The sequence below is a fragment of the Oncorhynchus nerka genome, linkage group LG6, assembly GCF_034236695.1.
Source record: "Oncorhynchus nerka isolate Pitt River linkage group LG6, Oner_Uvic_2.0, whole genome shotgun sequence".
NCBI classification, from domain to species: Eukaryota; Metazoa; Chordata; class Actinopteri; order Salmoniformes; family Salmonidae; genus Oncorhynchus; species Oncorhynchus nerka.
The window spans coordinates 231,558-256,910 of record NC_088401.1 but is presented as its reverse complement, the minus strand read 5'-3'; the positions used below and the strand labels follow the sequence as shown (position 1 = coordinate 256,910).

Sequence of the window (25,353 nt, the reverse complement as noted above, 5' to 3'; positions counted from 1 at the left end):
ACACCTATATTACACCTATACTACACCTATACTACACCTATACTGCACCTATACTACACCTATACTACACCTATACTACACCTATACTACACCGATACTACACCTATACTACACCTATACTACACCTATACTACACCTATACTACACCTATATTACACCTATACTACACCTATACTACACCTATACTACATCTATACTACACCTATATTACACCTATGCTACACCTATACTACACTGATACTGTGCCTATACTACACCGATACTACATCTATACTACACCTATACTACACCGATACTACACCTATACTACACCTATACTACACCTATACTACACCTATACTGCACATATACTACACCTATACTACACCTATACTACACCTATACTACACATATACTACAGCTATACTGCACATATACTACACCTACTATATGTATACTTTGTCTATACTACATCTATACTACACTTATACTACACCTATACTACACTTATACTGCATCGATATCACATCTATACTGCATCTATATCACACCTATACTACACCTATACTACACCTATACTACACCTATACTACACCTATACTATACCGATACTACACCTATACTACACCTATACTGTACCTATACTACACCTATACTGCACCTATACTACACCTATACTGCACATATACTACACCTACTATATGTATACTTTGTCTATACTACATCTATACTACACTTATACTACACCTATACTACATCTATACTACACCTATACTACACCTATACTACACCGATACTGCACATATACTACACCTACTATATGTATACTTTGTCTATACTACATCTATACTACACTTATACTACACTTATACTACACCTATACTACACTTATACAGCATCGATATCACATCTATACTGCATCTATATCACACCTATACTACACATATACTACACCTATACTACACCTATACTACATCTATACTACACTTATACTACACTTATACTACACCTATACTACACTTATACAGCATCGATATCACATCTATACTGCATCTATATCACACCTATACTACACATATACTACACCTATACTACACCTATACTACATCTATACTACACCTATACTACACCTATACTACACCTATACTACATCTATACTACACCTATACTACACCTATACTACACCGATACTACACCTATACTACACCTATACTACACCTATACTACATCTATACTACACCTATATTACACCTATACTACACCTATACTACACCTATACTACACCTATATTACACCTATGCTACACCTATACTACACTGATACTGTGCCTATACTACACCGATACTACATCCATACTACACCTATACTACACTGATACTACACCTATACTACACCTATACTACACCTATACTACACCTATACTACACCTATACTGTGCCTATACTACACCTATACTGCATCGATGCTACAGCTATACTACACCTATACTACACCTATACTGTGCCTATACTACACCGATACTACATCTATACTACACCTATACTACACCGATACTACACCTATACTGTGCCTATACTACACCTATACTGCATCGATGCTACAGCTATACTACACCTACTATACGTATACTTTGTCTATACTACACTTATACTACACCTATACTGTGCCTATACTACACCTATACTGCATCGATGCTGCACATATACTACACCTACTATACGTATACTTTGTCTATACTACACTTATACTACACCTATACTGTGCCTATACTACACCTATACTGCATCGATGCTGCACATATACTACACCTACTATACGTATACTTTGTCTATACTACACTTATACTACACCTATACTGCATCTATATCACACCTATACTGCATCAATACTATACCTATACTACATCTATACTACACCTGAAGAGTTGGTTCAATCTTGGGAAAAACCGTGGAAATTAAAAACATTTTGAGGGGAAAGTTAGCTGAATTTTGCAACCCTAGTGGTTCCATACCTGGAATGATCCCAGTATGAGGTCGAAGACCAGCCGTTGCTCTGTGTTCACCTGCTCTGGGATGAAGGCAAACACGATGAAGTTGATCCCAAAAAGAGGGATCAGCAGCAGGGTGGACTTGGCCAGCCTCCTACACAGAACAACAAAGAGAACAGAAACTCAAGAAGTAACTTTATGACTAGTACCTAGTTATTCAACAATCTCATTCATCCTTTTACACATCAAGAGGACTTCAAGTAGCTTTATGACTAGTAGCTAGTTGTTAATCAGTCTCATTCATCCTTCTACACAGAACATCAAGAGAATATCACGAAAAGTAGCCACAGAAAGCTGACCTCTAAACCACAGACAGCTGAGCCACTAAACCACAGAGAGTTGAGCCACTTAACCACAGAGAGTTGAGCCACTAAACCACTGAGAGCTGAGCCACTAAACCAGAGAGAGCTGAGCCACTTAACCACAGAGAGTTGAGCCTCTAAACCACAGAGAGTTGAGCTACTAAACCACAGTGAGTTGAGCCACTAAACCACAGAGAGCTGAGCCACTAAACCACAGAGAGTTGAGCTACTAAACCACAGTGAGTTGAGCCACTAAACCACAGAGAGCTGAGCCACTAAACCACAGAGAGCTGAGCCACTAAACCAGAGAGAGCTGAGCCACTAAACCACAGAGAGCTGATCCTCTAAACCACAGACAGCTGAGCCACTAAACCACAGAGAGCTGAGCCACTTAACCACAGAGAGTTGAGCCACTAAACCACAGAGAGCTGAGCCACTAAACCACAGAGAGCTGAGCCACTAAACCACAGAGAGCTGATCCACTAAACCACAGAGAGTTTTATCCACTAAACCACAGAGAGTTGAGCCACTTTACCACAGAGTGCTGGGCTCTACATCACAGGGAGCTGAGCTCTACATTTCAGCAGTATAATGTCAAGGCATTTTGCCATGCCTCATGCCTTCAAGTAGCTTTATGACTAGTAGCTAGTTGTTAATCGGTCTCATTCATCCTTCTACACAGAACATCAAGAGAATATCAAGAAAAGTAGCCATAGAAAGCTGAGCTCTAAACCACAGAGAACTGAGCTCTAAACCACAGAGAGTTGAGCTCTAAACCACAGAGAGTTGAGCCACTTAACCACAGAGAGTTGAGCTACTAAACCACAGTGAGTTGAGCCCCTTAACCACAGAGAGTTGAGCCACTAAACCACAGAGAGTTGAGCCACTTACCCACAGAGAGTTGAGCTACTAAACCACAGAGAGTTGAGCTACTAAACCACAGTGAGTTGAGCCACTAAACCACAGAGAGCTGAGCCACTAAACCACAGAGAGCTGAGCCTCTAAACCACAGACAGCTGAGCCACTAAACCACAGAGAGCTGAGCCACTTAACCACAGAGAGTTGAGCTACTAAACCACAGAGAGTTGAGCTACTAAACCACAGTGAGTTGAGCCACTAAACCACAGAGAGCTGAGCCTCTAAACCACAGACAGCTGAGCCACTAAACCACAGAGAGCTGAGCCACTTAACCACAGAGAGTTGAGCCACTAAACCACTGAGAGCTGAGCCACTAAACCAGAGAGAGCTGAGCCACTAAACCACAGAGAGCTGAGCCACTTAACCACAGAGAGCTGAGCCTCTAAACCACAGACAGCTGAGCCACTAAACCACAGAGAGCTGAGCCACTTAACCACAGAGAGTTGAGCCACTAAACCACTGAGAGCTGAGCCACTAAACCAGAGAGAGCTGAGCCACTAAACCACAGAGAGCTGAGCCACTTAACCACAGAGAGTTGAGCCACTAAACCACTGAGAGCTGAGCCACTAAACCACAGAGAGCTGAGCCACTTAACCACAGAGAGTTGAGCCACTAAACCACTGAGAGCTGAGCCACTAAACCAGAGAGAGCTGAGCCACTAAACCACAGAGAGTTTTATCCATTAAACCACAGAGAGTTGAGCCACTAAACCACAGAGAGTTGAGCTACTAAACCACAGTGAGTTGAGCCACTAAACCACAGAGAGTTGAGCCACTAAACCACAGAGAGTTGAGCTACTAAACCACAGTGAGTTGAGCCACTAAACCACAGAGAGTTGAGCCACTTAACCACAGAGTGCTGGGCTCTACATCACAGGGAGCTGAGCTCTACATTTCAGCAGTATAATGTCAAGGCATTTTGCCATGCCTCTGAGGTTCTGAGTTTCTGGGGGTCGGTCGGCATTGGTTGACGTGATCAGCTTCCTGATGAGGAGTTTGTTGGTAGTCGAGGTGGTTGCTCATGGTAATACACCCACTGGGGGCCTTAATGCTCCGTACGTGTTGTTATGAGGCAGCATGGAAACAGCAGAGGTTGTTGCTCACACTCAGAACAGCTATATATAAGGTGGAACCTGCTGGCAGCGCTCCCATCCACTGCTTAGCTTATTTTAGTGAGCATTAGTTTACTAGTTTCACTCTTGTCTTTTTCTTCATGGCAATGATTCTGCTATATAAAAGAAGGGTCTATTTGAAATAACTGTGATATGTGTCATGCTTATCCCGCTCCCTCTCGCCAGTGTTCAACGTCGCAGGTCTACTAACCCCCGGCCCTGGCAACCATCATAACGCACACCTGCTCCCCATCATTGCACACACCTGCTCCCCATCATTACGCACACCTTCTCCCCATCATTACGCACACCTTCTCCCCATCATTACGCACACATTCTCCCCATCATTACGCACACCTTCTCCCCATCATTACGCACACCTTCTCCCCATCATTACGCACACCTTCTCCCCATCATTACGCACACCTGCTCCCCATCATTACGCACACCTGCTCCCCATCATTACGCACACCTGCTCCCCATCATTGCGCACACCTGGACTTCATCGTCACCTTGATCACCTTCCCTTTATGTTATTACGACTAGAGCCATACTAACGAGTAGTGGTTAGATTCATACTAACGCGTACTGTTTGGACAAGAGCAATACTAACGACTACTGGTTGGACTAGAGTTATATTAACTAGTACTTCTTAGAGTAGAGACATACTAACGAGTGCTGGTTGGACTATAGCCATACTAACGAGTACTGGTTGGACTAGAGCCATAGTAATGAGTACTGGTGAGAGCTTTACTAAGGAGTAGTGGTTGATCTTGACAGATACTATGAAAACTTGTTGGACTAGAGCCATACTAAGGAGTACTTTTTGGACTTGAGCTATACTAACGTGTACTGGTTGGACTAGTCAAGTCAAATAAAAGTTTATTTGTCACGTGCGCCGAATACAACAGGTGTAGTAGACCTTACAGTGAAATGCTTACTTACAGTCTCTGACCAATAGTGTGAAAATAAGGTATGTGTGTGTGTGTGTGTGTGTGTGTGTGTGTGTGTGTGTGTGTGTGTGTGTGTGTGTGTGTGTGTGTGTGTGTGTGTGTGTGTGTGTGTGTAGGTAAGTAAAGAAATAAAACAACAGTAAAAAGACATTTGAAAATAACAGTAGAAAGGCCACAAGGCTACATACAGACACCTGTTAGTCAGGCTGATTGAGGTAGTATGTACATGTAGCTACATACAGACACCTGTTAGTCAGGCTGATTGAGGTAGTATGTACATGTAGCTATATACAGACACCTGTTAGTCAGGCTGATTGAGGTAGTATGTACATGTAGCTATATACAGACACCTGTTAGTCAGGCTGATTGAGGTAGTATGTACATGTAGCTATATACAGACACCTGTTAGTCAGGCTGATTGAGGTAGTATGTACATGTAGCTATATACAGACACCTGTTAGTCAGGCTGATTGAGGTAGTATGTACATGTAGCTATATACAGACACCTGTTAGTCAGGCTGATTGAGGTAGTATGTACATGTAGCTATATACAGACACCTGTTAGTCAGGCTGATTGAGGTAGTATGTACATGTAGCTATATACAGACACCTGTTAGTCAGGCTGATTGAGGTAGTATGTACATGTAGCTATATACAGACACCTGTTAGTCAGGCTGATTGAGGTAGTATGTACATGTAGCTATATACAGACACCTGTTAGTCAGGCTGATTGAGGTAGTATGTACATGTAGCTATATACAGACACCTGTTAGTCAGGCTGATTGAGGTAGTATGTACATGTAGCTATATACAGACACCTGTTAGTCAGGCTGATTGAGGTAGTATGTACATGTAGCTATATACAGACACCTGTTAGTCAGGCTGATTGAGGTAGTATGTACATGTAGCTATATACAGACACCTGTTAGTCAGGCTGATTGAGGTAGTATGTACATGTAGCTATATACAGACACCTGTTAGTCAGGCTGATTGAGGTAGTATGTACATGTAGCTATATACAGACACCTGTTAGTCAGGCTGATTGAGGTAGTATGTACATGTAGCTATATACAGACACCTGTTAGTCAGGCTGATTGAGGTAGTATGTACATGTAGCTATATACAGACACCTGTTAGTCAGGCTGATTGAGGTAGTATGTACATGTAGCTATATACAGACACCTGTTAGTCAGGCTGATTGAGGTAGTATGTACATGTAGCTATATACAGACACCTGTTAGTCAGGCTGATTGAGGTAGTATGTACATGTAGCTATATACAGACACCTGTTAGTCAGGCTGATTGAGGTAGTATGTACATGTAGCTATATACAGACACCTGTTAGTCAGGCTGATTGAGGTAGTATGTACATGTAGCTATATACAGACACCTGTTAGTCAGGCTGATTGAGGTAGTATGTACATGTAGCTATATACAGACACCTGTTAGTCAGGCTGATTGAGGTAGTATGTACATGTAGCTATATACAGACACCTGTTAGTCAGGCTGATTGAGGTAGTATGTACATGTAGCTATATACAGACACCTGTTAGTCAGGCTGATTGAGGTAGTATGTACATGTAGCTATATACAGACACCTGTTAGTCAGGCTGATTGAGGTAGTATGTACATGTAGCTATATACAGACACCTGTTAGTCAGGCTGATTGAGGTAGTATGTACATGTAGCTATATACAGACACCGGTTAGTCAGGCTGATTGAGGTAGTATGTACATGTAGCTATATACAGACACCTGTTAGTCAGGCTGATTGAGGTAGTATGTACATGTAGCTATATACAGACACCTGTTAGTCAGGCTGATTGAGGTAGTATGTACATGTAGCTATATACAGACACCTGTTAGTCAGGCTGATTGAGGTAGTATGTACATGTAGCTATATACAGACACCTGTTAGTCAGGCTGATTGAGGTAGTATGTACATGTAGCTATATACAGACACCTGTTAGTCAGGCTGATTGAGGTAGTATGTACATGTAGCTATATACAGACACCTGTTAGTCAGGCTGATTGAGGTAGTATGTACATGTAGCTATATACAGACACCTGTTAGTCAGGCTGATTGAGGTAGTATGTACATGTAGCTATATACAGACACCTGTTAGTCAGGCTGATTGAGGTAGTATGTACATGTAGCTATATACAGACACCTGTTAGTCAGGCTGATTGAGGTAGTATGTACATGTAGCTATATACAGACACCTGTTAGTCAGGCTGATTGAGGTAGTATGTACATGTAGCTATATACAGACACCTGTTAGTCAGGCTGATTGAGGTAGTATGTACATGTAGCTATATACAGACACCTGTTAGTCAGGCTGATTGAGGTAGTATGTACATGTATGTACATGTAGCTATATACAGACACCTGTTAGTCAGGCTGATTGAGGTAGTATGTACATGTAGCTATATACAGACACCTGTTAGTCAGGCTGATTGAGGTAGTATGTACATGTAGCTATATACAGACACCTGTTAGTCAGGCTGATTGAGGTAGTATGTACATGTAGCTATATACAGACACCTGTTAGTCAGGCTGATTGAGGTAGTATGTACATGTAGCTATATACAGACACCTGTTAGTCAGGCTGATTGAGGTAGTATGTACATGTAGCTATATACAGACACCTGTTAGTCAGGCTGATTGAGGTAGTATGTACATGTAGCTATATACAGACACCTGTTAGTCAGGCTGATTGAGGTAGTATGTACATGTAGCTATATACAGACACCTGTTAGTCAGGCTGATTGAGGTAGTATGTACATGTAGCTATATACAGACACCTGTTAGTCAGGCTGATTGAGGTAGTATGTACATGTAGCTATATACAGACACCTGTTAGTCAGGCTGATTGAGGTAGTATGTACATGTAGCTATATACAGACACCTGTTAGTCAGGCTGATTGAGGTAGTATGTACATGTAGCTATATACAGACACCTGTTAGTCAGGCTGATTGAGGTAGTATGTACATGTAGCTATATACAGACACCTGTTAGTCAGGCTGATTGAGGTAGTATGTACATGTAGCTATATACAGACACCTGTTAGTCAGGCTGATTGAGGTAGTATGTACATGTAGCTATATACAGACACCGGTTAGTCAGGCTGATTGAGGTAGTATGTACATGTAGCTATATACAGACACTGTTAGTCAGGCTGATTGAGGTAGTATGTACATGTAGCTATATACAGACACCTGTTAGTCAGGCTGATTGAGGTAGTATGTACATGTAGCTATATACAGACACCTGTTAGTCAGGCTGATTGAGGTAGTATGTACATGTAGCTATATACAGACACCTGTTAGTCAGGCTGATTGAGGTAGTATGTACATGTAGCTATATACAGACACCTGTTAGTCAGGCTGATTGAGGTAGTATGTACATGTAGCTATATACAGACACCTGTTAGTCAGGCTGATTGAGGTAGTATGTACATGTAGCTATATACAGACACCTGTTAGTCAGGCTGATTGAGGTAGTATGTACATGTAGCTATATACAGACACCTGTTAGTCAGGCTGATTGAGGTAGTATGTACATGTAGCTATATACAGACACCTGTTAGTCAGGCTGATTGAGGTAGTATGTACATGTAGCTATATACAGACACCTGTTAGTCAGGCTGATTGAGGTAGTATGTACATGTAGCTATATACAGACACCTGTTAGTCAGGCTGATTGAGGTAGTATGTACATGTAGCTATATACAGACACCTGTTAGTCAGGCTGATTGAGGTAGTATGTACATGTAGCTATATACAGACACCTGTTAGTCAGGCTGATTGAGGTAGTATGTACATGTAGCTATATACAGACACCTGTTAGTCAGGCTGATTGAGGTAGTATGTACATGTAGCTATATACAGACACCTGTTAGTCAGGCTGATTGAGGTAGTATGTACATGTAGCTATATACAGACACCTGTTAGTCAGGCTGATTGAGGTAGTATGTACATGTAGCTATATACAGACACCTGTTAGTCAGGCTGATTGAGGTAGTATGTACATGTAGCTATATACAGACACCTGTTAGTCAGGCTGATTGAGGTAGTATGTACATGTAGCTATATACAGACACCTGTTAGTCAGGCTGATTGAGGTAGTATGTACATGTAGCTATATACAGACACCTGTTAGTCAGGCTGATTGAGGTAGTATGTACATGTAGCTATATACAGACACCTGTTAGTCAGGCTGATTGAGGTAGTATGTACATGTAGCTATATACAGACACCTGTTAGTCAGGCTGATTGAGGTAGTATGTACATGTAGCTATATACAGACACCTGTTAGTCAGGCTGATTGAGGTAGTATGTACATGTAGCTATATACAGACACCTGTTAGTCAGGCTGATTGAGGTAGTATGTACATGTAGCTATATACAGACACCTGTTAGTCAGGCTGATTGAGGTAGTATGTACATGTAGCTATATACAGACACCTGTTAGTCAGGCTGATTGAGGTAGTATGTACATGTAGCTATATACAGACACCTGTTAGTCAGGCTGATTGAGGTAGTATGTACATGTAGCTATATACAGACACCTGTTAGTCAGGCTGATTGAGGTAGTATGTACATGTAGCTATATACAGACACCTGTTAGTCAGGCTGATTGAGGTAGTATGTACATGTAGCTATATACAGACACCTGTTAGTCAGGCTGATTGAGGTAGTATGTACATGTAGCTATATACAGACACCTGTTAGTCAGGCTGATTGAGGTAGTATGTACATGTAGCTATATACAGACACCTGTTAGTCAGGCTGATTGAGGTAGTATGTACATGTAGCTATATACAGACACCTGTTAGTCAGGCTGATTGAGGTAGTATGTACATGTAGCTATATACAGACACCTGTTAGTCAGGCTGATTGAGGTAGTATGTACATGTAGCTATATACAGACACCTGTTAGTCAGGCTGATTGAGGTAGTATGTACATGTAGGTATATACAGACACCTGTTAGTCAGGCTGATTGAGGTAGTATGTACATGTAGCTATATACAGACACCTGTTAGTCAGGCTGATTGAGGTAGTATGTACATGTAGCTATATACAGACACCTGTTAGTCAGGCTGATTGAGGTAGTATGTACATGTAGATATATACAGACACCTGTTAGTCAGGCTGATTGAGGTAGTATGTACATGTAGATATATACAGACACCTGTTAGTCAGGCTGATTGAGGTAGTATGTACATGTAGATATATACAGACACCTGTTAGTCAGGCTGATTGAGGTAGTATGTACATGTAGCTATATACAGACACCTGTTAGTCAGGCTGATTGAGGTAGTATGTACATGTAGCTATATACAGACACCTGTTAGTCAGGCTGATTGAGGTAGTATGTACATGTAGCTATATACAGACACCTGTTAGTCAGGCTGATTGAGGTAGTATGTACATGTAGCTATATACAGACACCTGTTAGTCAGGCTGATTGAGGTAGTATGTACATGTAGCTATATACAGACACCTGTTAGTCAGGCTGATTTGAGGTAGTATGTACATGTAGCTATATACAGACACCTGTTAGTCAGGCTGATTGAGGTAGTATGTACATGTAGCTATATACAGACACCTGTTAGTCAGGCTGATTGAGGTAGTATGTACATGTAGCTATATACAGACACCTGTTAGTCAGGCTGATTGAGGTAGTATGTACATGTAGCTATATACAGACACCTGTTAGTCAGGCTGATTGAGGTAGTATGTACATGTAGCTATATACAGACACCTGTTAGTCAGGCTGATTGAGGTAGTATGTACATGTAGCTATATACAGACACCTGTTAGTCAGGCTGATTGAGGTAGTATGTACATGTAGCTATATACAGACACCTGTTAGTCAGGCTGATTGAGGTAGTATGTACATGTAGCTATATACAGACACCTGTTAGTCAGGCTGATTGAGGTAGTATGTACATGTAGCTATATACAGACACCTGTTAGTCAGGCTGATTGAGGTAGTATGTACATGTAGCTATATACAGACACCTGTTAGTCAGGCTGATTGAGGTAGTATGTACATGTAGCTATATACAGACACTGTTAGTCAGGCTGATTGAGGTAGTATGTACATGTAGGTATATACAGACACCTGTTAGTCAGGCTGATTGAGGTAGTATGTACATGTAGCTATATACAGACACCTGTTAGTCAGGCTGATTGAGGTAGTATGTACATGTAGCTATATACAGACACCTGTTAGTCAGGCTGATTGAGGTAGTATGTACATGTAGATATATACAGACACCTGTTAGTCAGGCTGATTGAGGTAGTATGTACATGTAGATATATACAGACACCTGTTAGTCAGGCTGATTGAGGTAGTATGTACATGTAGATATATACAGACACCTGTTAGTCAGGCTGATTGAGGTAGTATGTACATGTAGCTATATACAGACACCTGTTAGTCAGGCTGATTGAGGTAGTATGTACATGTAGCTATATACAGACACCTGTTAGTCAGGCTGATTGAGGTAGTATGTACATGTAGCTATATACAGACACCTGTTAGTCAGGCTGATTGAGGTAGTATGTACATGTAGCTATATACAGACACCTGTTAGTCAGGCTGATTGAGGTAGTATGTACATGTAGCTATATACAGACACCTGTTAGTCAGGCTGATTGAGGTAGTATGTACATGTAGCTATATACAGACACCTGTTAGTCAGGCTGATTGAGGTAGTATGTACATGTAGCTATATACAGACACCTGTTAGTCAGGCTGATTGAGGTAGTATGTACATGTAGCTATATACAGACACCTGTTAGTCAGGCTGATTGAGGTAGTATGTACATGTAGCTATATACAGACACCTGTTAGTCAGGCTGATTGAGGTAGTATGTACATGTAGCTATATACAGACACCTGTTAGTCAGGCTGATTGAGGTAGTATGTACATGTAGCTATATACAGACACCTGTTAGTCAGGCTGATTGAGGTAGTATGTACATGTAGCTATATACCGACACCTGTTAGTCAGGATGATTGAGGTAGTATGTACATGTAGCTATATACCGACACCTGTTAGTAGCACGGCCATATAGCTATATACAGACACCTGTTAGTCAGGCGTTTTGAGATAGTATGGACATGTAGCTATATACAGACACCTGTTAGTCAGGCTGATTGAGGTAGTATGTACATGTAGCTATATACAGACACCTGTTAGTCAGGCTGATTGAGGTAGTATGTACATGTAGCTATATACAGACACCTGTTAGTCAGGCTGATTGAGGTAGTATGTACATGTAGCTATATACAGACACCTGTTAGTCAGGCTGATTGAGGTAGTATGTACATGTAGCTATATACAGACACCTGTTAGTCAGGCTGATTGAGGTAGTATGTACATGTAGCTATATACAGACACCTGTTAGTCAGGCTGATTGAGGTAGTATGTACATGTAGCTATATACAGACACCTGTTAGTCAGGCTGATTGAGGTAGTATGTACATGTAGCTATATACAGACACCTGTTAGTCAGGCTGATTGAGGTAGTATGTACATGTAGCTATATACAGACACCTGTTAGTCAGGCTGATTGAGGTAGTATGTACATGTAGCTATATACAGACACCTGTTAGTCAGGCTGATTGAGGTAGTATGTACATGTAGCTATATACAGACACCTGTTAGTCAGGCTGATTGAGGTAGTATGTACATGTAGCTATATACAGACACCTGTTAGTCAGGCTGATTGAGGTAGTATGTACATGTAGCTATATACAGACACCTGTTAGTCAGGCTGATTGAGGTAGTATGTACATGTAGCTATATACAGACACCTGTTAGTCAGGCTGATTGAGGTAGTATGTACATGTAGCTATATACAGACACCTGTTAGTCAGGCTGATTGAGGTAGTATGTACATGTAGCTATATACAGACACCTGTTAGTCAGGCTGATTGAGGTAGTATGTACATGTAGCTATATACAGACACCTGTTAGTCAGGCTGATTGAGGTAGTATGTACATGTAGCTATATACAGACACCTGTTAGTCAGGCTGATTGAGGTAGTATGTACATGTAGCTATATACAGACACCTGTTAGTCAGGCTGATTGAGGTAGTATGTACATGTAGCTATATACAGACACCTGTTAGTCAGGCTGATTGAGGTAGTATGTACATGTAGCTATATACAGACACCTGTTAGTCAGGCTGATTGAGGTAGTATGTACATGTAGCTATATACAGACACCTGTTAGTCAGGCTGATTGAGGTAGTATGTACATGTAGCTATATACAGACACCTGTTAGTCAGGCTGATTGAGGTAGTATGTACATGTAGCTATATACAGACACCTGTTAGTCAGGCTGATTGAGGTAGTATGTACATGTAGCTATATACAGACACCTGTTAGTCAGGCTGATTGAGGTAGTATGTACATGTAGCTATATACAGACACCTGTTAGTCAGGCTGATTGAGGTAGTATGTACATGTAGCTATATACAGACACCTGTTAGTCAGGCTGATTGAGGTAGTATGTACATGTAGCTATATACAGACACCTGTTAGTCAGGCTGATTGAGGTAGTATGTACATGTAGCTATATACAGACACCTGTTAGTCAGGCTGATTGAGGTAGTATGTACATGTAGCTATATACAGACACCTGTTAGTCAGGCTGATTGAGGTAGTATGTACATGTAGCTATATACAGACACCTGTTAGTCAGGCTGATTGAGGTAGTATGTACATGTAGCTATATACAGACACCTGTTAGTCAGGCTGATTGAGGTAGTATGTACATGTAGCTATATACAGACACCTGTTAGTCAGGCTGATTGAGGTAGTATGTACATGTAGCTATATACAGACACCTGTTAGTCAGGCTGATTGAGGTAGTATGTACATGTAGCTATATACAGACACCTGTTAGTCAGGCTGATTGAGGTAGTATGTACATGTAGCTATATACAGACACCTGTTAGTCAGGCTGATTGAGGTAGTATGTACATGTAGCTATATACAGACACCTGTTAGTCAGGCTGATTGAGGTAGTATGTACATGTAGCTATATACAGACACCTGTTAGTCAGGCTGATTGAGGTAGTATGTACATGTAGCTATATACAGACACCTGTTAGTCAGGCTGATTGAGGTAGTATCTACATGTAGCTATATACAGACACCGGTTAGTCAGGCTGATTGAGGTAGTATGTACATGTAGCTATATACAGACACCTGTTAGTCAGGCTGATTGAGGTAGTATGTACATGTAGCTACATACAGACACCTGTTAGTCAGGCTGATTGAGGTAGTATGTACATGTAGCTATATACCGACACCTGTTAGTCAGGCTTATTGAGGTAGTATGTACATGTGGGTATGGTTAAAGTGACTATGCATATATGATGAATAGAGAGTAGCAGTAGCTTAATAAGAGGGGTTGGCGGGTGGTGGGACACAATGCAGATAGCCTGGTTAGCCAATGTGCAGGACCACTGGTTGGTCGGCCCAATTGAGGTTGTATGTACATGAATGTATAGTTAAAGTAACTATGCATATATGATAAACAGAGAGTAGCAGCAGCTTAAAAGAGGGGTTGGGGGGGCACACAATGCAAATAGTCCGCCATTTGGTTACCTGTTCAGGAGTCTTATGGCTTGGGGGTAAAAACTGTTGAGAAGCCTTTTTGTCCTAGACTTGGCACTCCGGTACCGCTTGCCATGTGGTAGTAGAGAGAACAGTCTATGACTGGGGTGGCTGGTGTCTTTTACAATATTTAGGGCCTTCCTCTGACACCGCCTGGTGTAGAGGTCCTGGAAGGCAGGCAGCTTTGCCCCAGTGATGTACTGGGCCATACGCACTACCCTCTGAAGTGCCTTGCGGTCGTAGGCCGAGCAATTGCCGTACCAGGCAGTGATGCAGCCGGTCAGGATGCTCTCGATGTTGCAGCTGTAGAACCTTTTGAGGATCTCAGGACCCATGCCAAATCTTTTTCGTTTCCTGAGGGGGAATAGACTTTGTCGTGCCCTCTTCACGACTGTCTTGGTGTGTTTGGACCATTCTAGTTTGTTATTGATATGGATACCAAGGAACTTGAAGCACTCAACCTGCTCCACTACAGCCCTGTCGATGAGAATGGGGGCGTGCTCGGTGCTCCTTTTCCTGTAGTCCACAATCATCTCCTTAGTCTTGGTTACGTTGAGGGATAGGTTGTTATTCTGGCACCACCTGGACAGGTCTCTGACCTCCTCCCTATAGGCTGTCTCGCCGTTGTTGGTGATCAGGCCTACCACTGTTGTGTCGTCTGCAAACCTAATGATGGTGTTGGAGTCGTGCCTCGCCATGCAGTCGTGGGTGAACAGGGAGTACAGGAGGGGACTGAGCACGGACCCCTGGGGAGCTCCCGTGTTGAGGATCAGCGTGGCAGATGTCTTGCTACCTACTCTCACCACCTGGGGGCGGCCCGTCAGGAAGTCCAGGATCCAGTTGCAGAGGGAGGTGTTTAGGCCCAGGTTCCTTAGCTTAGTGATGAGCTTGGTGTTGAATGCTGAGCTGTAGTCAATGAATAGAATTCTCATATAGGTGTTCCTTTTGTCCAGGTGGGAAAGGGCAGTGTGGATTGAGATTGCATCATTTGTGGATCTGTTTGGGCGGTATGCAAATTGGAGTGGGTCTAGGGTTTCTGGGATAATGGTGTTGATGTGAGCCATTACCAGCCTTTCAAAGCACTTCATGGCTACGGATGTAAGTGCTACGGGTCTGTAGTCATTTAGTCAGGTTGCCTTTGTGTTCTTGGGCACAGGGACTATGGTGGTCTGCTTGAAACATGTTGGTATTACAGACTCAATCAGGGACATGTTGAAAATGTCAGTGAAGACACCTGCCAGTTGGTCAGCACATGCCCGGAGCACACGTCCTGGTAATCCGTCTGGCCCTGCAGCCTTGTGTATGTTGACCTGTTTAAAGATCTTAAACACATCGGCTACGGAGAGTGTGAGTCGTCCGGAACAGCTGATGCTCTCATGCATGCCTCAGTGTTGCTTGCCTCGAAGCCAGCATAGAAGTGATTTCGGTCATCTGGTAGGTTCGTGTCACTGGGCAGCTCGCGGCTGTGCTTCCCTTTGTAGTCTGTAATAGTTTGCAAGCCCTGCCTCATCAGACGAGCGTCAGAGCCGGTGTGATTCGGTGTGATTCAATCTTAGCCCTGTATTGACGCTTTGCCTGTTTGATGGTTCGTCGCAGAGCATAGCGGCATTTTTTGTAACCTGTCCCGCACCTTGGAAGTGGCAGCTCTACCCTTTAGCTCAGTGCAAATGTTGCCTGTAATCCATGGCTTCTGGTTGGGGTATGTACGCACGGTCACTGTGGGGACGACGTCCTTGATGCACTTATTGATAAAGCCAGTGACTGATGTGGTATATTCCTCAATGTCATCTGAAGAATCCCGGAACATGTTCCAGTCTGTGCTGCAAAACAGTCCTGTAGCATCTGCTTCATCTGACCACTTTTTTTTATAGACCGAGTCACTGGTACTTCCTGCTTTCATTTTTGCTTGTAAGCAGGAATCAGGAGGATAGAGTTGTGGTCAGATTTGCCAAATGAAGGGCGAGGGAGAGCTTTGTTCGTGTCTCTGTGTGTGGAGTACAGGTGATCTAGAATTATTTTCCCTCTGGTTGCACATTTAACATGTTGATAGAGATTTGGTAGAACTGATTTAAGTTTCCCTGCATTAAAGTCTCTGGCCACTATGAGCGCCGCCTCTGGATGAGTGGTTTCCTGTTTGCTTATTTCCTTATACAGCTGACTGAGTGCGGTCTTAGTGCCAACATCTGTTTGTGGTGGTAAATAAACAGCCACAAAAAGTATAGCTGAGAACTCTCTAGGCAAGTGGTGTGGCCTGCAATTTATCACAATATACTCTACTTCAGGCGAGCAAAATCTAGAGACTTCCTTAGATTTCGTGCACCAGCTGTTATTTACAAATATGCACAGACCGCCCCACTCGTCTAACCGGAGTGTGCTGTTCTATTCTGCCCGTGCAGCGTATATCCCGCTAGCTGAATATCCATGTCGTCATTCAGCCACGGTTCCGTGAAGCATAGGATATTACAGTTTTTGATGTCCCGTTGGTAGGATATTCGTGATTGTACCTCGTCTAGTTTATTGTGCGATGATTGCAAGTTGGCGGTAACGGCAGCTTTCCTACTCGCCTTCTCCGGGTCCTGATAAGGCATCCGGCTCTTCGTCCTCTGTACCTGCGTTGCTTCCTCTTGCGAGTAACTGGGATGTCGGCCTTGCCGGGTGTTTGGAGAATATCATGTGAGGCTTGCTTGTTGTTAAAAAGATCTTTGTCTATTCCAAGGTGATCGCTGTCCTGATATCCAGAAGCTATTTTCTGCCGTAAGAGGTTGCAGAAACATTATGTACAAAATAAGTTATAAATAACGCAAAAAAAACACCCACATAATAACACAATTGGTTGGGCGCCCGTAAAACTGCTGCCATTTCTTCCGGCGCCATTTCATCTAGTGGCATGCTAACGAGTACTGGTTAGACTAGAGACATACTAATGAGTACTGGTTAGACTAGAGACATACTAATGAGTACCGGTTAGATCCATATTAACGAGAACTGGTTGAACTAGATCTATACTAACAAGTACTGGATAGAGCCATACTTACGAGTACTGGTTGTACTAGAGCTCTACTTACAAGTACTGGTTGGACTCGTTCCTTCCAATGTCTGGACAGTTGATCTTCTGTCGGAGGATCCTGATGATGCAGATGAAGAGGATGAAGTTCATCTGGATGAGATTAAGAGATATTTTGAGATATTTAAATAATACTGAACCCTGTGTGGACTTTTGTCTTCTCTACTCTACTCTGTAGAGTAGACTCTACAAACTGTTTTGGTCTGTTCTCTACTCTAATAAATTATATTGGTGTGTTCTGAATTCCACTCTACTAAACACTACTGAACACTACTGAACACTACTAAACACTACTGTTTTTCTGTACTCTACTCTTCTAAACTCTACTAAGCTCTACTGGTGTGTTCTGTACTACACTCTACTAAACTCAACTGTCGAGTTCTGTACTGTACTCTATCATACTAAACTCTACTGGTATGTATTCTACTAAACTCTACTAGTGAGTTCTGTACTGTTCTGTACTCGGGTGTTCTGTACTTTACTAAACTCTATTGGTGTGTTCTGTACTCTACTCTACTAAACTCTACTTGTGAATTCTCTAATCTACTAAACCCTACTGGTGAATTCCTTACTCTAATCTCCTCTACTACACTCCACCGGTGTGTTCTCTACTAAACTCTACTGGGCTGATCTGTACTCTACTCTACTAAACTCTACTGGGCTGATCTGTACTCTACTCTACTAAACTCTACTGGGCTGATCTGTACTCTACTCTACTAAACTCTACTGGGCTGATCTGTACTCTACTCTACTAAACTCTACTGGGCTGATCTGTACTCTACTCTACTAAACTCTACTGGGCTGATCTGTACTCTACTCTACTAAACTCTACTGGGCTGATCTGTAGTCTACTAAACCCTACTGGTTGTGTTCTCTACTAAACTCTACTGGGCTGATCTGTACTCTACTCTACTAAACTCTACTGGGCTGATCTGTAGTCTACTCTACTAAACCCTACTGGTTGTGTTCTCTACTAAACTCTACTGGGCTGATCTGTACTCTACTAAACCCTACTGGTTGTGTTCTCTACTAAACTCTACTGGGCTGATCTGTACTCTACTAAACCCTACTGGTTGTGTTCTCTACTAAACTCTACTGGGCTGATCTGTAGTCTACTCTACTAAACTCTACTGGGCTGATCTGTAGTCTACTCTACTAAACTCTACTGGGCTGATCTGTAGTCTACTCTACTAAACTCTACTGGGCTGATCTGTAGTCTACTCTACTAAACCCTACTGGTGAATTCCTTACTCTAATCTCCTCTACTAAACCCTACTGGTTGTGTTCTCTACTAAACTCTACTGGGCTGATCTGTAGTCTACTCTACTAAACTCTACTGGGCTGATCTGTAGTCTACTCTACTAAACTCTACTGGGCTGATCTGTAGTCTACTCTACTAAACTCTACTGGGCTGATCTGTAGTCTACTCTACTAAACCCTACTGGTGAATTCCTTACTCTAATCTCCTCTACTAAACCCTACTGGTTGTGTTCTCTACTAAACTCTACTGGGCTGATCTGTAGTCTACTCTACTAAACTCTACTGGGCTGATCTGTAGTCTACTCTACTAAACTCTACTGGGCTGATCTGTACTCTACTCTACTAAACTCTACTGGGCTGATCTGTACTCTACTCTACTAAACTCTACTGGGCTGATCTGTACTCTACTCTACTAAACTCTACTGGGCTGATCTGTACTCTACTCTACTAAACTCTACTGGGCTGATCTGTACTCTACTCTACTAAACTCTACTGGGCTGATCTGTAGTCTACTCTACTAAACTCTACTGGTTGTGATCTGTAGTCTACTAAACATACTGGTGTGTACTGTATTATGGTGTGTTCTGTATTTTACTCTACTAAACTATACGGGTGAGTTCTGTAATGTACTCTACTAAACTATACGGGTGAGTTCTGTAATGTACTCTACTAAACTCTACTGGTGTGTTCTGTATTTTACTCTACTAAACTATACTGGTGAGTACTGTACTGTACTCTACCGAACTCTACTGGTGATTTCTGTACTGTACTCTACTTTACTAAACTCTAATGGTGAATTCTGTTCTGTATTATACTTAACACTACTGCTGAGTTCTGTACTGTACTGTTCTCTACTAAACACTACAAAACACTACTGGTGTGTTCTGTGATCTACTCTACTGGTGGGTATTTACTGTGCTCCAATAAACTCCAATAAATTATACTCGAGTGTTATGTACTGTACTTTACTCAACTCTACTCTGGTGTTCTGTAATGAACTCTACTATACTGTACTGGTGAGTCATGTACTGCACTATACTAAACTATACAGGTGTGTCCTGTCCTGTACTCTAATAAACTCTACTGGTGTGATGTCCACTGAATTCTACTAAACTCTACTGGACTTCCTGTTTTGTACTCTACTAAACTCTACTGGTTTGATCTGTACTGTACACTACTAAACTCTATTGGTGTGTTCTGTTTTGTACTCAACAAAAGTCTACTCGGGTGTTCAGTACTGTACTCTACTAAACTCTACTCGGATGTTCTGTTTTGTATTCAACTAAAATATACTCAGGTGGTCTGTCCTGAACTCTACTAAACTCTACTGGTGTGATCTGTACTGTACTGTACTAAACTCTACTCCTGTGTTCTGTAATGTACTGTTCTAAACTCTACTGAACTCTAATAAACTCTACTAAACTCTGCTGGTGTGGACTGTACTGAACTCTAATGCACTCTACTAAACTCTACTGGTGTGTTCTGTACTGTACTGTTCTAAACTCTACTGAACTCTAATGCACTCTACTAAATTCTACTGGTGTGGACTGTACTGAACTCCAATAAACTCTACTGAACTCTAATAAACTCTACTGGTGTGGACTGTACTGAACTCTACTAAACTCTACTGGTGTGTTCTGTACTGTACTCTACTAAACTCTTATGCTGTGTTCTGTACTGTACTCTACTAAACTCTACTCGGTTGTTCTGTTTTGTACTCTACTAAACTCTACTGGTATATTCTATTTTGTACTCTACTAAACTCTACTCGGTTGTTCTGTACTGAACTCTACTAAACTCTACTGATGTGTCTGTACTGTACTCTACTAAACTCTACTGATGTGTCTGTACTGTACTCTACTAAACTCTACTGTTGAGCTCTGTACTGTACTCAACTAAACTCTACTGTTGAGCTCTGTACTGTACTCTACTAAACTCTACTGATGTGTCTGTACTGTACTCTACTAAACTCTACTGGTGTGGTCTGTACTGTACTCTACTAAACTCTACTGGTATGATCTGTTCTGTACTCAACTAAACTCTTCTGGTGTGATCTGTTGCCAAACTCTGATGGGGTTTTCTGTACTGTACTTTACTAAACACTCTTCTCTCCACAGTAATAACCATAACACCTACTTCTGAGGGAATCAGAGTGGGAGTTGAATCCCTTCATGCTAATGTTGAAAGTTGAGGAGCGGCTGAACAACTCACCAGGATGGAGGCCAGGATTGGTGTCTTAATGATCCACCAGAACATCTCAGTCTTCTCAATTATGTCCCAGCACCTGGTAACATATAGGCGACATCACATTTAATATTACATGTCCCAGCACCTGGTATAGGTGACATCACATGTAATATTACATGTCCCAGCACCTGGTAACATATAGGTGACATCAAAATGGTATTACATATCACACAACACCTGGTAACATATACACTACTGTTCAAAAGTATGTGGTCACTTAGAAATGTCTTTGTTTTTGAAAGAAAAGCACATTTTTTTGTGCATTTAAATAACATCAAATTGATCCGAAATACAGTGTAGACATTGTTAATGTTGTAAATGACTATTGTAGCTGGAAACAGATGACTTTTAATGGAATATCTACATAGGCGTACAGAGGCCCATTATCAGCAACCATCACTCCTGTGTTCCAATGGCACGTTGTGTTAGCTAATCCAAGTGTATCATTTTAAAGGCTAATTGATCATTAGAAAACCATTTTGCAATTCTGTTGTCCTGATTAAAGAAGCAATAAAACTGTCCTTCTTTAGAATAATTGAGTGTCTGGAGCATCAGCAATTGTTTGTTTGATTACAGGCTCAAAATGGCCAGAAACAAAGACCTTTCTTCTGAAACTTGTCAGTCTATTCTTGTTCTGAGAAATGAAGGCTATTCCATGCGAGAAATTGCCAAGAAACTGAAGATCTCGTACAACGCTGTGTACTATTCTCTTCACAGAATAGTGCAAACTGGCTCTAACCAGAATAGAAAGAGGAGTGGGAGCTGAGCAAGAGGACAAAGTACAATAGTGTGTCTAGATTGAGAAACAGATGCCTCACAAGCCCTCAACTGGCAGCTTAATTAAATAGTTCCCGCAAAACACCAGTCTCAACGTCTGCAGTGAAGAGGAGACTCCGGAATGCTGGCCTTCTAGGCAGTGTTCCTCTGTCCAGTGTCTGTGTTCTTTTGCCCATCTTAATATTTTACTTTTTATTGGCCAGTCTGAGATATGGCTTTGTCTTTGCAACTCTGCCTAGAAGGTCAGCATTCTGGAGTCGCCTCTTCACTGTTGACGTTGAAACTGGTGTTTTGCTGGTACTATTTAATGAAGCTGCCAGTTCTGACTGGGTGTATTGTATCCATTGATTATTTTAGAATATAACCTAAGTGCCTCAAGTTCAACTGTCTTAAACCATTAGCAATATAAGCCTGTTTTACCCCTAAGTTTGTAAACAAACTATATACCCTCAAAACATGGTTAAAACTGTGATATCATGGATTCTATGTCCTTGAATCCATAGTTCTGTCTATGAATTTCAGAGTGGTTATATTTCTCCAGCCCTCATCCCTCAGCTTTTTACCTAAATAGTGGTGGGGAGTACCATTTGTTATTGTTTCAACTGCTGATTGCTGCTTTAAGGTCAATAGCATCATGAACTTTACACACTACCAGGACATTTGAGGCAAAAACCTGTTTGCTTCTTCCTGGAGAATGAAATTAACCCCAAGCACACATAAAATTCCACAAAGAAAAATGTACCACTAAATGTATATTTTGCATGGACATCTCAGTATTTGAGATGTCCATGCTAAAGGACCTCCTTAACTTCTTGTGTCGAGCCATCCCGGATCCGGGATAATGACTACAGCCTCAAGCCCATTACCATAACGCAACGTTAACTATTCATGAAAATCGCAAATGAAATGAAATAAATCTGCTAGCTCTCAAGCTTAGCCTTTTGTTAACAACACTGTCATCTCAGATTTTCAAAATATGCTTCTCAACCATAGCAAAACAAGCATTTGTGTAACAGTATTGATAGCTAGCGTAGCATTTAGCATTAGCATTCAGCAGGCAACATTTTCACAAAAAACAGAAAAGCATTCAAATAAAATAATTTACCTTTGAAGAACTTCGGATGTTTTCAATGAGGAGACTCTCAGTTAGATAGCAAATGTTCAGTTTTTCCTGAAAGATTATTTGTTTAGGAGAAATCGCTCCGTTTGGTACATCACGTTTGGCTACCAAAAAAACCCAAAAATTCAGTCATCAAAACACCAAACTTTTTTCCAAATTAACTCCATAATATCGACCGAAACATGGCAAACGTTGTTTAGAATCAATCCTCAAGGTGTTTTTCACATATCTCTTCCATGATATATCGTTCGTGGAAGTGTGCTTTCTCCTCTGAATCCCATGGGAAAATGCCTGCAGCTGAAGATTACACACCAATTTAGACAAAGGACACCGGGCGGACCCCTGGCCAATCTTCCAATGATATGCCTACAAATACGTCACAATGCTGCAGACACCTTGGGGAAACGACAGAAAGGGCAGGCTCATTCCTGGCGCATTCTCAGCCATATAAGGAGACAATGGAAAACAGAGCCTCAAAAATTCTGCTCATTTCCTGTTTGAAGTTTCATCTTGGTTTCGCCTGTAGCATCAGTTCTGTGGCACTCACAGATAATATCTTTGCAGTTTTGGAAACGTCAGAGTGTTTTCTTTCCAAATCTGTCAATTATATGCATAGTCGAGCATCTTTTTGTGACAAAATATTGCTCTTAAAACGGGCACGTTTTTTAATCCAATAATTAAATAGCGCCCCCATAGGTTCAAGAGGTTAAACTTGACCCCAAAAACATCTGGGTCAGATGGTTTAGACGCTTTCTTCTTTAAGGTTGCTGCCCCTATCATCGCCAAGCCGATCTCCAATCTTTTTAACCCGTCTCTCCTCTCTGGGGAGGTCCCCATTGCTTGGAAGGCAGCCACGGTGTATCCTTAATTTAAAGGGGGAGATCCTAACTGTTTTAGGCATATTTCTATTTTGCCCTGTTTATTAAAAGTGTTGGAAAAACTTGTCAATAATCAACTGACTGGCTTTCTTTATGTCTATAGTACATTCTCTGGCATGCAATCTGGTTTCAGCTCAGGTTATGGATGTGTTTTAAATTTTTAAATTTTACCTTTATTTTAACCAGGCAAGTCAGTTAAGAACACATTCTTATTTTCAATGACGGCCTGGGAACAGTGGGTTAACTGCCTGTTCAGGGGCAGAATGACAGATTTGTACCTTGTCAGCTCAGGGGTTTGAACTCGCAACCTTCCGGTTACTAGTCCAACGCTCTAACCACTAGGCTACGCTGCCGGCCCGTGTCACTGCAAACTTAAAGGTCCTCAATGATGTCACCGCAGTGAGGCTCCCGTGTTCCACTTGGTGATTGTGTCTGGCACCTCCTGGTGGAGAGACGTTTCGAACAACCAAGACTCTTCCTACAGCTGGACTCTTCCTAGATCTGGACTCTTCCTAGAGCTGGACTCTTCCTAGAGCTGGCCGCCCGGCCAAACTGAGCAATTGGGGGAGAAGGGCCTTGGTCAGGGAGGTGACCAAGAACCCGATGGTCACTTTGACAGCTCTGGAGATCCTTTGTGTAGGCGGGAGATCCTTCCAGAAGGACGGCTATCTCTGTAACACTCCACCAATCAGGCCTTTATGGTAGAGTGGCCAGACGGAAGCCACTCCACAGTAAAAGGCACATGACAGCCCGGTTGGTGTTTGCCAAAAGGCACCTAAAGACTCTCAGACCATGAGAAATAAGATTCTCTGGTCTGATGAAACCAAGATTGAATTCTTTGGCCTGAATGCCAAGAGTCACGTCTGGAGTAAACCTGGCACCATCCCTATGGTGCAGCATCATGCTGTGGGGATGTTTTTCAGCGTCAGGGACTGGGAGACTAGACGGGATTGAGACAAAGATGAACGTAGGGATCTTTGATGAAAACCTGCTCCAGAGTGTTCAGGACCTCAGACTGGGGCGAAGGTTCACCTTCCAACAGAACAACGA

General features: G+C 42.0%; 1 protein-coding gene across 1 annotated transcript in view; it reads right to left on the bottom strand.

Annotated features, from left to right (window-relative positions):
• Positions 1 to 25,353, bottom strand: part of vipr1b (vasoactive intestinal peptide receptor 1b) — a 233,418-nt gene that overhangs the window by 12,531 nt on the left and 195,534 nt on the right. The window contains exons 8-10 of the mRNA XM_065019183.1: positions 21,493 to 21,565; positions 18,023 to 18,114; positions 1,991 to 2,120 (exon numbers count right to left, since the gene is read on the bottom strand). Of these exons, the coding sequence (XP_064875255.1) occupies positions 1,991 to 2,120; positions 18,023 to 18,114; positions 21,493 to 21,565 (295 nt within the window). The remainder of the gene's footprint in view (positions 1 to 1,990; positions 2,121 to 18,022; positions 18,115 to 21,492; positions 21,566 to 25,353) is intronic.